Consider the following 15,031-nt stretch of genomic DNA (forward strand, 5'->3'; position numbering starts at 1 on the left):
CCTGCCTTGTAGACATTGTATTTCTTCCATTAGAGGAGAAGAAAGAAAACTACAAGAACTTGAATTACAAAACAGCACACTTACTCTGTTTTCATTTTCAGCATTTCTTCAACTAATTTATTCTGTAAGAAGATAAAAAGAAAGAGATGGCTTAAGTTTTTACCACTGCTAAGAAAAAGATTGGTGGTAAGTAGTCCACTCTCCCTCATGGTAATGAGATCAATTAAACCAACATCCTTTTCCACATCCCAACGGTGCACCCAGAAAGGGGGCGCCTGTCTCTTCAGACTTCACGCGTTGTGCCCTGGGAGGCCTTCCACGGGCACCCTATACCTGCTTCTATTCTAAATGGAAAACTCCGTGTGGGGATGCGGGCAGGGGGCTAACTGCTGAAACACGAAGACAAATTCACTCTTAATCATCAATGATGTCTGAATACTGAAGGTAAATATCAAACTTAACAGTGGGAATACAGAAGAGACAGAAATTTCAAGAGTAAAATGGTTTCTAAAATCTATAACCACAAATGCTAAGTAGAAAAGCATTTCTCAGACAAGAAATATAACTATTACATTTAAAAAAAAAAGCCATACTTTAGCAAGTCTTTCTTTGATCATTTCTTCTTGTTCTTTCTTCAGCTGTTGCTGATCTGGATGATTCTGTCCACTGCAGAGATGAAAAAGGGAGGATGCGGAAACGCAGTTAGGCATATCCACGTATCAGTTTCCTATCTGCTGTAGCAGCAATGCCAAGTTATGCTAGCTTGAAAGCAATGCAAAGCTAACTCCGGTGATTAAGTCAAGTTAGCACGGTTCACAAATGTGATTGATATATGGGGATCAAATAAGGCACCCCCCTGGAATTCAGGATGCCTCCCATACAAAAATGAAACGAACAGAGCTGGGAAACCCAATCGAGGCCTGGTGGAAAGTAAAGTAGAAATGGAGCCAAGAGCGGCATCACAAGAAGATCAAATGGGAGCAAAAGGGGGCTGAGACCGGCGGTCCAGGAGCCTGGTGATCAGCTGGCAGGGGGCATCTCTGGGTGTGGGGAGGGTTCCTCAGGCCGGTCTAGCACAGGGAGTCCCAACGCCCCCTTGCTTGGATTTCATGGTCAGCTGGCAATTTTCTGATGGTACTCTGGCGTCCCATGTATCCTGACACCAGGAAGGGGATTCCCTGAGTACCAGACATAAATCTTTTCATGGAAAAGGAATGCTCCTCTATGTAAAGGAAATTACATTCTGGATGATGCATCAGTATCCTGTGAATTTGATTAATGGGAGTCCATCTCTGTGAGCTTGACCAGGGCAGGATCATACATTGAGTTTCTGTGGACAGCCCCTTCACCAAGGGGACATCCCCCAAGGAGAACCTGCCTGGATGCCACAGACTCCTCTAGAAATATCTGTCACTGATGAGCAAAAGATCGTTTCTTGAAGGAAAACAGAAGGTCCAGTAGTTTCTTTCAATTAATGAATCTGGCAGCCTAGACAGAAATGGTAATGAGACCTCAGTGAGGAAAATACCCGAAACCATTAGAGAAGTGTTTTCTATGTTCTAATCCAAGAGTAGGTAAACTTTTTTTTGTCAAGAACCAGACAGAAAATATTCTAGGCCTTGGGAGCCATGGGGGTCCCTGTCACAGCTCTTCCTCTTGGCTGCTGTGATGTCAATGCAATATTTAAATGAAAGGATGTGACTACGCTCCAATAAAACTTTCTTGACCAGACACGCTGTGGGCTTGATCTGACCCCTGAGCCACAGTTTTCTCCCACTCTGGTCTTTCAGGAAGGAGGTTCTGTATGGCTCCTCATATGGGACATGTAGCTATGAAACAGAGTATTTTAAAAACGTTCCATGTTCCATGATTAAACTAGCTCTTGATAAAAGACCGTGTACCAAGTACAGTGATTTCTTTACATGGGGGTGGAGCATGTGGACAGCAGGTGGGCAGACTGCGGACTACCTGCATCACAATCAGCTGGGAGGGGCAGTGCTACTAAATCGAGCATCTCCAATGTTCCCTGACACTTGAAGAGAAGCATTCTGGAATAGACTGTTGGCACAGCCACCGCTACCATCCTCAAGCATCTGTTGTCTTCGCTAGGTTTTGGACAGTGCATCTCGGGGCTGCTTCTGGACGGGGAAGGGGAGTGCGTCTGCCCAAGACCTACCGGCAATGGTAGGAACAGCAGGCACCCCTGATCTTGGAAGCTGAATTCAGCCAGGGCCTCCATCCCACAAGGAGAGCCCCTGTGATTCACTTCAACTTGCTGCATTCTTGTCCAGGCCACCCTCCTCTCAAGTCCTTCTTGGGAAGTTCACAGAAGGGCAGGATCATAACTCTACCTTGTATACCTAATATCTGCCACTTACTGAGTGCCACCCCTCGGCCAAGCACTGTAACCAGCACTTTACCCAGGTTATTTTCAGTCTTTAAAACACCTTGTGAGATAGAGCCATCATTTTCCTCATTTTATGGCTCAGGAAACTGAGGCACTAGAAGTTAAAAACTGTGTCCAAAGTCACAGGACTTTCAGGTGTCAGAGACAGGACAGAGCCCAGGTGTGACTGCCCATGACACTATGCCGTCCCATTAGCAAATACAACCAGAAAATGGTCATAGCTAAAGGCAAACCACATGCACAGATACCCAAACCCAAGGGAGCGCTCCTCTGGAAAGCTCCTTCCTGCGCAGGAGCATTCCACGGACCATGGGTCATGAAGCAAAATCACCTGGTAGGAAACCCTTCCTTTTCTGCTGGACCTCTGACACCTTGTCTCGTCGAGGTCATAACTTCCCCACCCCACGCCCCTTTCCCCTCAAATAGCAGTAGACAGTTTGGTTCAAATGTTTCCCATGCCTGAAATTCATTTCAATAGCTCTACAACAATGCAACGTTAGCAGGGCTGGCAAGATCATGAAGGCCTTATTCTCCCATCCTGGAAGAAGCAGCCCCCCCCCACCAGACCTGACTCAAAAGCAACCAACGGGGCTTCCCCTGGACTAGCGGCGAACACCGTGCACGCTGTGAAACCAATTCCAACCACTTTCCCCTACCCACACCCAGGCAGGCCACGATTTAGCCCACAGAGTCCTGGTGGCTCTTTCTCACCTGTTGTTCTTTTCCCTTTCAAGATCATCCAGCTGACTTTGCAGGAGCCAGTTTCTCTCTCGCAACTGCTCGGCTTCCACGCGGAGGCTTTCCATTTCACACAACTGCTCCTAGTAAGACATCAAATCGTGTCTTTTCAGAAAACACGTTAGAGGAGGCATGATTCCGCTCCCCAAAGCCACACATGAGACACATATTCATATTTGAAGCTCCTGCTAGGCACAGAACACTGCCCTGGGTATCGCTGGATAAAAAGGAGATTATGACAAGCTCTTGGGGGCCTGGAACTATGACTCCTTTTCATACCCACAGTGTGTTAAACGTCTCTCAACAATACCACATAATTCATTAAAATCCCTTTATGAGAAAAGACGTTCAAAAGTCCCTACTTTGGTAAATGTTCTATTTGATTCTCTTTAATAAATTCTAATTTAGAAAAACCTGATGTAAGGAATATAGTCAATAACAGAGTAATAACTTTGTCTGGTGACAGATGGTAGCCCCACCTGTGGCGGGCACAGCGTAACGGGTGGAACTGTCAAATCGCTGCGTTGTACGTAGTGTCCAACGGATGCGCCACAGCCCGTCACTCAAAATCCTTAAGTGAACTCTAATTTGAAAATCATGAGCATAACCATCCAAAAGAAATAAATACTTGTCTGCAAGGAGTGTCCTTTCTCCTTTACTTCTACTTGTCCACTGTTTCTTTTAACCTGACCCAATTTCTTCCCAGTCCTAAAATCATGCCAGTCTGGGTAGCAGCCACATTCCTGGGATAGCAGCCACATTCCTGGGATAGCAGCATACTGAGAGCTGCCCTAAATAAAAAAGCAAAGAATGATCCCCTAAAGTTAAGAGAGATGCTGTCTTCCTGTACTTTCTGTCCCTTGGTTACAGCGAGCTCATTTTGTTCCTAAACAAAAACTGCAGAGCAACAGCCTCACAGGCTAACTGCGATCTTCTCCGAAGCACCCCATCTGCTCTACCCACACCCCTCCGCACCCACACACCACCCACCCCGGTGCTCCTCCACACACCTCCCGCCCCTCAATGCTCCTCCAAACACACTCTCCCCACGTATAATCACCGTACCCTCAAGTCCCTGGGCAAAACCCAAACCAAAACAAAACCAGAAGGAAGTTTAAAGGAAGGGCAAACAAGAGAAGAGTATTTTTAACTATCATAGACAAAAGCAAATCTCCCTCATACATAAAGAATGCCTACAAATCATTAAGGAAAAGTCCAACAATAGAAAGATGGGCGAAGGCTACAGGTCAGAGAAACAGAAAAACCAAAAATGCTCCATCTTATTCCTAATAAGAAAAATACAAATTTATAACTGTAGTGAGAGAGCGTGCCCTCTCTACGAAACGGGCAAGGATCTAAGTCAGGCAGCACTGTGATCAGAGTAGCTGGTACGGCCCGGGTATGATACCATCATAAAAACCAAATGGGCAGGGAGATAATGCTTCCAGATGTGGTTACATATGGGAACCTGGCTACAGTGGGAGCCCCCAGGGACGGTCACCTAGGCAGTGTGGAGTCGGCAGGGGAGGAAGGCTTTTCTGTGTACCCTTTAGTTCTGTGCCTTTTGAATTTTGTATCGTCAGTAACCATGAAAGATACTATTTTACTCATTTATTTTGGATACTGTTTCTTTTTAAAGATTAGGTTTATGGGAAAAAAATCATCCAGTTACCTTTATTCTGAGGATTTCAGCATTTTTGACTTCCCTGTCTTCGTTTAGCTTTGTTACAAGGTGTTGCAGAGAAATCTTAGAGGCTCTTCCATCTTCTATCTCTTGTTCTTGTGTTTCCAGGAGTTTTGCCAAATGTGTTTGAAAATGAGGTGGTGTTTTAGGGCTCTACGATAAAATTAAATGTCATCTGAATACTCGATTAAGTGAGGTTTCACAAAGATTTCACTGTAAATGTATATGCCAAGCGCACAGAGAACACTCAGCTGTTCACCTTATTATTCTAATTCCTGTCCAAGTAAAACAAACAAAACACCGGTACCTTTTCATCAAGCAAAAAGCAGAAAAGGTGTTGGCGAAAATCTCTCTCTCTAAACAAAAAAACGAAGCTACGGTCTTCGTAATTTCCAAACTTTTATCACCCACGAAACTTCATTCTTTCCCGCAGCACGCTCTTTTTCTGACAAGTACCTGGGGATACTCGGCAGCAGAATCCATCACGTGTTCGAGCTGTCTCATTTTGAAGTTATATTCATTCTTTTTCTGTTCTACTTCCTCCTTCTTCTGGTTCAGCTGGGAAAATTGAATAGAGGCGAGATGATGCGTTAGAAAATCATATGGGGCCCATGGTCCTGTTAGAACAGGCAAGCTGCCCGAGGTAGGAGGATACAGACTTCACGCTATTTTGTCAGGACTTCAGTAATAACCTGAAAAGCAGTAAGGTATTAAAAGCAGCCCAGACCACAGCAATGTTTACAGCTGTAAACGTCTGTGCACCTTGGTTGCTGCTCTCTGACCCTCTTGTCTCCTGCTCTCTTCCAGACTTTATTTACAGTGTTTAAAAAAACTTTTTTAAGCTTCACAGGTAATCAAAGGGTCATGTGGGGAAAATAAAATATAAAACAAAAGCCAACAAGAGGACAAAAGTAAGCCATAACCTTGCCCCAGAGGTTAGAACTTACTGGTGCACGCTGGGGGTCCGGGGGTAGGCAGAGAGGCCGCCAAGCAAGTCAGAACCCATGTAAGCAGCCGAGTCGCTGAGAGCCCGCAGCGCAGCCGACCCACCTAAGCGCCTCCTCTTGGAGGAGCCGAGGCCCTGGGTCTCACCTCGTGCTGAAGTTCTTGGATCAGGGCCTCCTTCCTGGTCATCTCCTCCTGCGCGGACTGCAGCAGCTCCGAGTGCTTCTTCGAGGCTTCCGTGAGCATGTTCAGCTGCTCAGTGGCATGGGCCAGGTCCTCGCAGAGCATATCCCTCTGTCAGGGGACAATCCCCACAAAGGAAGAGTCCTTTCTTAACTGGGTACTCCACTAAGGATTTGCAAATCACTGCTATGTGCAATTTTAAAAGTTAAGGAAGTTTTAAGAAAGAACTTTTTTTTTTTTTTTTTTTTTTGCTTATGGGCGAATCCATTCCAAAGCAAACCAAGCAGTTAATATTTAAGTGAACGGGTCTAAAGAGAAATATTACAGGCAATTCATACAGGTCTCCCTATTGGGGTTTGATTGTATTCTACCTCTTTCCCCTAACATCGAACCTTTCCCCTCACCCCCAGGATCTCAAAGTTGATCACTCTTCCCTTAGGAGGACTCCAGATACAGGTCTCGTCCTTACCCGCTGTCTGACCAATTGACTCTAGTCATTTATACATTGGAAGATAAAGAGCTGTAAAGATGAGTGCCCTCAGCCCATTGGGGGAGGGGCTGGGCTGTCACCAGAGAGTGATACATAGTCATAGGCCGTCATCGTTTCAGGGGAGTAGCTTGATGGAAAGTGGCAGAGAGAATTAAGTGTCCTGTGGGTTGCATACCTAATTCCTATGTACACAGCATGCAAGCCCTACCAAGTTAGAGCAGAATCTGCTTACTCTAACTTTCCAAATGTGCGTGCGTATACGTACATATATATATTAACTTATATAACTACATATGAATTAATGTGCAATATTATAATATAGAGATACGTACATATATGTTATGTACACGTCACATACAATAATAATGTATATGTGTGTACGCATGTAAATGATATGCCACGAGTGCGTGGGAAAATGTGATACATCAGGTACACATGCACACATAGATACCCGATGTACCGCAAACATTTTTCCATGTATTCACTCTTCTATCCTATCATTTTTCCTGGGGTGGGCTCGACTTCATCTTATGAATGCACCACAGTTCAACCCATCGCTGAATATTTTGGCTGATTTGAATTTTTCACTATTATATGCCTCATATTCTCACATCTAGATTATTTCTTTAGGCTAATTTCTAAAAGTGCAAAAAAATGAAAGCTGGGTATTACCAGACCAGCTCCCCAAAGGCTGAACGCAAGCTTCACCGGAAGTGGAAGTCATCACCCTTCTCTGCGTATCTTCCTTAGATCTTAATATTTACCAGTCTCACCTTCCTTTTCCTGGATTTTACCCCTGTTATTACTTATTATTCCCTTATTATTAGTCTCACCTTCCTTTTCCTGGATTTTACCCCTCTTTTAATCTCCTTGGATTGTATATATGTTAGCAGCTTCGAGTCCCTTCTGGGCTACAGGATGACATAATTACAAATTACTGGGTATATTGGCCTTGGATATCTATCCCCACAGGTTCTCAACGCTCAAAACTACTGTGTATAAAATGTATTTCACTAACTCGCTCCAGGCCTCTATTCGTCCATCTCAGGGGTATAACAGAACCAGCTTCGGTCACTGTGGCTGCCGCCCTTGGTGGCCACTCTGACTGCTCCTGCCGCCACAGCACCTGTCCTCTGGGCACCGGCACCTGTCGGCAGTACTTCCGAGGCACTGCTCAGTTCTAACTCGCCCTACATCCCCACCAGCACCTCTGGGCCCGGCCTCAACGCCTCTGGCCTGGGCTAAAGTCCACACCACCCTGGTTTCCTAAAAGATACAGCCCATGTTCCTCGAGACCCTCCGTGACACAGACTCCCCCACCTCCAGCCGGACATGCCCCACCACCCCCCTTGCTGGGGACGCTCCACTCCACAAACACCCACAGCTGCCAAGCTTCCCTCCCCCAGCAAAGTCTTGTACAAGTCTTATCTCCTCTGGGAAGCGCTCTGGAATTCTCCAAGCATAATCACTCCCCTCCTCCCCTTCCTGTGCTCCCAGGTCATTGATTACACCTAAATACAACTAACTCTTAATCTAGATGGCATATTTTGAGGTAAGTAACAGTGTTTCAATCATTCGTCCGTTCCCAAATGCCAAGCCAGGCAAGGATGTATGGTAGGTGGGCTCAATTTGTTGAGTTTGTTTCATGGGTAGCATAGTTTAGCAAGAAAACTTTATTTTTCTTTTCTTTTTTTTTTTTCCAAAGACTTTATGTATTTATTTGAGAGAGAGAGAGAGCGTGAGAAAGAGCACAAGCAAGGGAGGGGCGGAGGGAGAGAGAGAAGCAGACTCCCCACTAAGCGAGGAGCCCGATGTGGGGCTCCATCCCAGGACCCTGGGATCATGACCTTAACCAACTGAGCCACCCAGGCACCCCAAGAAAACTTTATTTCTAAAGCAACCACAGAGCAGTATACTCAGTGGGTTACTGTCCGTGTGAAAAAAGGAAAACTAAATGTATATGAGATTTGCCTAAAATGTCTCTGGAAGGATAACACGAGGGAATGTGTTTTATATAATTATATAACTGCTTTATATAATTTGGATTTTGAACCATGTGACAACAGCATGGCTTAATATTTAAAAAAGAAAAATTTATACCAACAACAAAAAAAATTAAAACCTACTTTAGCTAAAACACAAGAGCCAAGCCTGAGGTTAACGTGTTGCCCAGCCCCTTCTTTGCCCCCTGCTGCTGCCACCCTACTGAGTAAACACAGCTTCCACTCTGCTCCCCTTCGAGAAGACGGTCAGTTCCAGGAACTTACCAGGTGTCAGCACAAATGAATGAAAATCAATCAACCGGATAAAAGATAACAATTTTAATGTTACCTACTAATGGCCTAACTACCCTAGGGAAACAGCTCTAATTAAGACTTATTCTTTCAAAAAGCCCTCTATTTCTTTATTAGTAACCTCCCCACACGCGTATATATATCAACATCGACAAGGGAAAGAGCCAGAAAAGAGTCCGGTTGTGTTAACATCTACCTCTATGTCCTCAGAGAGTATTCTCAGTCTAAGGGCTTCTTTCAGATCCAGAATCTCCACTTCCTGTTTCTTAATCAACACTTTGCTCTCCTCCTTGTCAGCCAAAGCAGAGTTGTATTTGCACTGCAAAAAAGAAAGTTATGATCCAAGAGCTGTCTGCTTTACTGTGTTTTTCTTTTCAAGATTTTATTTATTTACTCGAGAGATAGAAAGAGCACAAGCAGGGGGAGGGGCAGAGGGAGAGGGACAAACAGACCCCTTGCTGAGCAGGGAGCCCAACACCGGACTTGATCCCCATCCGGCACCACGAGATCATCACCTGAGCCAAAGGCAGAGGCTTAACACACTGAGCCACCCAAGCGCCCCTACTGTGTTTATTTTTAGATTAAAATAACAAGGAGTCTGAGCTCCAAGGTGACGATGAGATTACCACAAATCATTCAGTAACTACTTGTTGGATAAACGGATGGAAGAGTAAGTGCCCGAATGGTGAAGAGACATCAAAAAGCCCCATAGGTACCAGTGAAAACACATCCAGGTTTTGGGTTTTGGTTTTTTGGTAATCCCTACACCCAACGTGGGGCTCAAACTCACAACTCATCAAGAGGCGCACACTCCACTGACTGAGCCAGCCCGGCGCCCCATCTTATTATCACACCTTTATCAGGAGACTGCCTTTAGCAAACAAATGTGGAGAACAGTAGGCTCCCTTTGTAGCAGAGGAATGAGGAACGTGGACAAAAACCTTCACCTTGACCGAAGAGAGGAGGAAGCACCAACATTCCACTTAGATATGGGCAAGGGAAAGTAGTTACTTGAGGAACGTAGTAACTTGCTGAGGTCAGAAAGTCCAACAGGGGCAAAGCTCACTATATGTGAATGTCTCTGAACTGAACCAAAATGTGTCATTGTTTTTTCTTGAAGCAATTAAGGAACACCACATACCCTTAACTATCACAGACCACAGCCGGTCTATTTCTGATTAGCAGTTCCCAACCGGTACACACAGAACACTGCTCCCCGGTGGGGGCCATCCGGGCAAGGCCGCAGCCTGTGCTGCCTCCCAGAGGCGCACTGCACGGGGACATAGTAGGGGCTCTGTTATAGTAGGGGCTCTGTTAAGTTCTGCAAATCCAGAAACCTGTGGAACTTCAACTAGCATTGCCGAACCAATGTGACCACAGAAATCTTTTTTCTGGTGGAGCATTTGTTAAACTCTTGAGGAATCTGTGAAGTGTGGCATCTCGTCAGTGACAGAACTTACACTTATGTCCTTCAGTTCTTGCTTCAGGGTGTCTATGGTTTCTGTTTTCTCACAGACCGATGTTCTCAGCTCCTGGACCTGGCTCATGAGGTCAGCTACCACTTCCTGACGAGGACAGAAACAATATGTTCATACCCAATGACATTAAGGAGGAGAACATTTTTAAAACAACAAATAATTTGTCTTTCCTAATGACAATAAGAGAAGTCAATTTTATTTTAGCAAAACATGTCACCTTAGATTATTATCAATTTATATTTTAATGGCTTTATACTATTTTACTGAATCATTTGCTCTGGTTTTTCTGAATGAATTAGAGGTACGTATATAAGGAATTTATGCCCAATTTTACACTTGCACATACATATTTTATTTACTATGAAACAGCAGGGAGTCAGTTTGTATTATGGGACTCAGAGCCAACAAGAGAGGGTCCTACTGACAGCATCCTAGTTAAAAGGCGCAGAATGTTTCAGACACAGTGCCATCAGAAGCGATAGAGCAGTTTGCTCTTGCAGTTACGTGGAGAATTAACTTAAATGGAAGACTTCCTTCTCTGGCAACCTCGGAAGATGAACAAGGCCTAAGTGTCTATGGATGCGAGCTACCAGTCCCCCTGGGGGCAGGACACTGGGCCACCATTAAAGTATCACTTATAAAGACAATGCAGAGGGACGCAGCTTTGGCCTCTACCAACCTTGTCAGCATCTCTAGACTTCTCTAGATTACGGATTACTTTCTCCGTAGCACATAAACTCTCTTCCAGTTTCTGTACTTTAATCATCTATGGGAAAAAGAAGTATTTTTAGAAAAAGAATTAAATCACAAAGTTAACCACACACACACACACAGAAAAAAAAAAGGAGATGAAATCTGCTGTTCACATTATACAGTGCTCACTAGGATAACACATGAAAAGGAGAAGCTGGGTTAAAAGGTAATGATTTTGTGGGTTTCCTCCAGGGGACCACCAACAAAGTAAGATCATAGCCATCTAGGAGTTAGAAAAACAAGACTTCAAAAATAATACAACCAACCAACAAGTCCTTCTTTTTATAAGCAATTTTTGACACCTGAGAGCTGAAACCGTATTTCTCATACTCCTCTTCCGACACCAGGAACAGAAGTTACAGACCTCAAATACTAGAGTTAGAGCACAGGTCACTCACCTGCTGCTCGCACTTAGCCATCTCTTTCTGTTTCTCCTGACGCACGACCTCAAGAACTTCTAAGATTTCTCTGGAAGAAAAGAATGCTCTTTTTTACTCATGACTTCTTCCCATGGAAACAGGAACTGAGTATGTTTGTAGAGAAGAGATTCAGTGAACTACAACGGCACATTGCACGGCACACACTTGGTGTTAGGCGCTGTGTTTCAGCAGGAGTCCGATGTCTACCTGTTTCTTCAACAACTATTAAAGGACATCCCATCTTTGTGCTACGAGTTCCTTTTTCTTCAGAGCACTTAGGACTTGCTGACATAAGCGCTTGTTTATTACCTCTCTCTCTGTGCTAGAACATGAAACTCACAGGGACGGCTATATTTTGTTCACTGTCTTACCTGAAAATAAATGTTCTGGCATTTACCAGAAGAGTGCCTGGCCTGTTGGATATCACCTAGTGTATGAACAAACGACTAAATGTTAACTGTTTCCCAACTAGGATGTATGCCCACTAGATATATAAGCCCCTGTACCCCCAGACCTAGAGGAGAATCTGAGTCATACTAAGAACTCTACAAGGATCTGCTGAATAAACAAACGCGATTTCTTCTCACTCGAGTAATGATCATCCTGTTGGCTGAGGCTGAGACTGACAGAGATCACAAGGGAAAGAACTCGGAGAGAGTGGGAAGAAAGACAATGGCATTCATATTAGGAGACCAAGGGAGAAACAGAACAGCTAGAAAAAGAACAGTAGAGACAGAAATAAAAATCAGTCCCCCCATTCCAGTTATAAAATTACTGTGATTTATTTAGAGAAGGCCCTAAGTTCTGATCACCACCAACTGCTACTCGTTTCCAAAGTACCACAGGTTACCGAATAAGTTTCTCTATATACCCTCTTACACAAAAGAATCTGATATTCATTTTAGAATGCTTAAAAAAAATAACTTTACAGGGTATCCGCAATAAAAAAAAAATAACTCAAGTTAACGTGGTAATAAACGATATTCTAGTCAACTAACGGAAAAGATAAATAACACTCACTTAGAACTGTTCTCTTTATCTTCTTCAAATTGTAATAATAATTTGTTATTGCGTTCTTTTTCTGCCTCAAAAAGCTCCACCAAATTCTAAAAGACAATGTCATATCAGATTTTAAGTAATTGTTACTAGCAACGTGTAGTCAACAAGCACATCAAGTACCTTCTGTGTTGGCAGGCATGATGGGCCAGGACAGGAAGTTAGGAAGAGGTCAAAACAGGCCTTGCCCTGTGCTCCAGGGAACAATCACACATCCAGGACAAAAGCACCAATAACCAGAACCCTTCTTAACTTACATTCAGATCAGATTTCAGAGTTTCATTTTCTTTTTTGCAGTTTTGGAGGTTTTTTGAAAGTTGGTCAATTTCAAACTTCATTACTTCTTGTAAGTTGTCATAGGAATCCTGTAGGCAGGCTTTGCTCTCAAGAAGCTTTTCCTTTTCTAATCTTTATCAGGAAAACATTTTTACAATGGTAAATATAAACATTAAATGTAGTTCTGCTAGTCGGATTATCGGTAGTTTCAGTTCTCCCATCTACAAACCGTTCCCAACTTACAGAAGCCTTGACGGATGTAAAGCTCCTCGTGAACCCTTGTGGAGTGTCCACAGTGCACAAACATATAAGACACAGTGGACTACAGAGCAGGGTGATGGGGATGGAAGAGACGGGGTGGGCATGTTAGCCTGTAGCTGTCTACCTCGTCGTTCCTCCTCCCGTGGTCTCAACTGGACATGTGTCACTAATGGGCGGCTTAGGATCATGGATTCATTTTAGGGGCTTCCGGACCTAACCCTCCCTCATGTAAGCTGGGGACTGGCCATTAAGGCAGTGTTGTTGACAGCTCACCTCTATCCATTCATCACATATTCTCTCAACTCTAGGAAGGTTTTAAGATGGCAAATATGGCTTTGACTTGAGCGAGAGTAAACTCCCTCAGACAGAACTATCTCTTAATTCATAAGATTGTTATTTCCTACGTTCCAGGTTCTCAACCCCTCGTTCCTCTCCGCACATGCTGTGACGCAACTCATAAACAATGGACCTGACTCTGCACCGTCCGAAACAGATGTCCCAGCTTATACATAGATCATTAAACGGGGATCTGTTTTACTAACTGAAAGCAGGGCAGAAGCAGCAAATTATACAGTGGTATAAATCAGTTGCTAAAGACAGACATAAAGACAATAGACGGGAGGGAGGGGGGATGTGTGTATTTACGATACAAACTGTGTATATATAAAGCAGCCAAATGATTCAAGAAACACAGCGGTATCGTGCTACTTCATGAAGGGGCCTTCTCAGGTACAAGCAGCCCACAGAGTGGTGCACTCAGTGTTAAACCTGAGACACTGGGGAAAATTAAGTCATATCTAATTTAAACAGCGTGTAAATGCTCGTGAATTTTAAGACAGAATTTCAGTACGTAGTCAAATACAGTGGATTCTTAACACTTTAGATCTAGTTCGACTGACATATAAACAGGAGGAAATGAAAATCCAGTGAGATTAGTGGAGTGATCTTTTCCAAAAAAAAAAATCACACAAAATTAATTTACGACAGAGTCAAGATGAGAGGGATTCAGACGTGAAAAACAAATGTCATGTGTCGAAAAAAACAACAGTGCACCAGGGATGACAAATGGCCACTGGCCGGAGCCTTGGTGTTGGGGAAAGAGCGCAGGGGCAGTGGAGGGCGTGCTGACTGGGCACATGCCCCTGTCTTATGGGAAACAAGTCATTTACATGGCAGGGATAGGATTTTCAGAGGATGCTAAAAGATGGATTTTTATAAGAAACCTCTCAATTTTGACAATGCTATGTTAAACTTTTTAAAACCACATTGGGCAGGCCCAGCAAAAACATGTCTATGGATGGATTTGGTCTGCAGATCTCAAGTTTTCTTCCTCTAGTTTAATTCCTTATATATGCAGAAAACACATACAAACTGCAGATTTAAACCATTGCCACGTCTCTCACACTCACGGTATCACATGCCAGATGTCCATTATTAAATTATTGCCATGGACCCACGAGATGGCATCAAAAACAAAATGGTTTTACAAAAGGTTGAAATGAGCAAGGAAAAGAACAGTAAAAACAAACAACTTATACCTGTCATCCCTTTGTTTCAAGGTTACTAGCACTGACCACCAGCCTCTGGCGAGTTACTGTGGACAACAGTGACAGCTACTGACTTGGTCTGCTTTGTATTCCCCCTTCTTCTAGTAAGAGCGTAACTTTCCCTCTGGAAAAGGCGCATCACCTATGTTGGGCCTCTACCACCGCAAACCCTTGGTGAGTGACTGGTTCAGAGGTAAGCAGATGACTCCAGCAAGACCAATTCGAATTTTCCCTGGCATTGCTACATGGCTTCTGGGGAGAGGACTTGGTTGCAGGAGTCGTTATACTAGGAGATAGAATATGGAGCTGTCTGAGGCAATCTGTTCCCTGTCACATAAAAGCAGGCCCTCAGTAGGACAGAGTAAGGGCAACGTACTGAAGGAAGCAGAGCAGGGACTGAGAGAGGGAGAGATAGAGACAGAAACAGGCAGAGACAGAGAGCACGTGCACTGACAACATCTTTTGAGATTCAATCTAGTTTGTTCCTGAAACCAAAATCA

The 15,031-nt window shown here is 44.0% G+C and overlaps 1 protein-coding gene across 2 annotated transcripts in view; it reads right to left on the reverse strand.

Annotated features, from left to right (window-relative positions):
* Positions 1 to 15,031, reverse strand: part of KIF15 (kinesin family member 15) — a 65,318-nt gene that overhangs the window by 5,008 nt on the left and 45,279 nt on the right. For both annotated transcript variants that reach the window (XM_087867119.1, XM_045778660.2), the window contains exons 21-32: positions 12,705 to 12,855; positions 12,412 to 12,497; positions 11,371 to 11,440; positions 10,899 to 10,985; positions 10,202 to 10,306; positions 8,938 to 9,060; positions 5,922 to 6,068; positions 5,286 to 5,387; positions 4,818 to 4,982; positions 3,119 to 3,228; positions 594 to 666; positions 85 to 122 (exon numbers count right to left, since the gene is read on the reverse strand). In XM_087867119.1, coding sequence (XP_087723245.1) covers positions 85 to 122; positions 594 to 666; positions 3,119 to 3,228; positions 4,818 to 4,982; positions 5,286 to 5,387; positions 5,922 to 6,068; positions 8,938 to 9,060; positions 10,202 to 10,306; positions 10,899 to 10,985; positions 11,371 to 11,440; positions 12,412 to 12,497; positions 12,705 to 12,855 — 1,257 coding nt within the window. The remainder of the gene's footprint in view (positions 1 to 84; positions 123 to 593; positions 667 to 3,118; positions 3,229 to 4,817; positions 4,983 to 5,285; positions 5,388 to 5,921; positions 6,069 to 8,937; positions 9,061 to 10,201; positions 10,307 to 10,898; positions 10,986 to 11,370; positions 11,441 to 12,411; positions 12,498 to 12,704; positions 12,856 to 15,031) is intronic.

Source organism: Ursus americanus, chromosome 14, assembly GCF_024610735.1.
Source record: "Ursus americanus isolate L20-20 chromosome 14, mUrsAme1.1.p, whole genome shotgun sequence".
NCBI lineage: Eukaryota > Metazoa > Chordata > Mammalia > Carnivora > Ursidae > Ursus > Ursus americanus.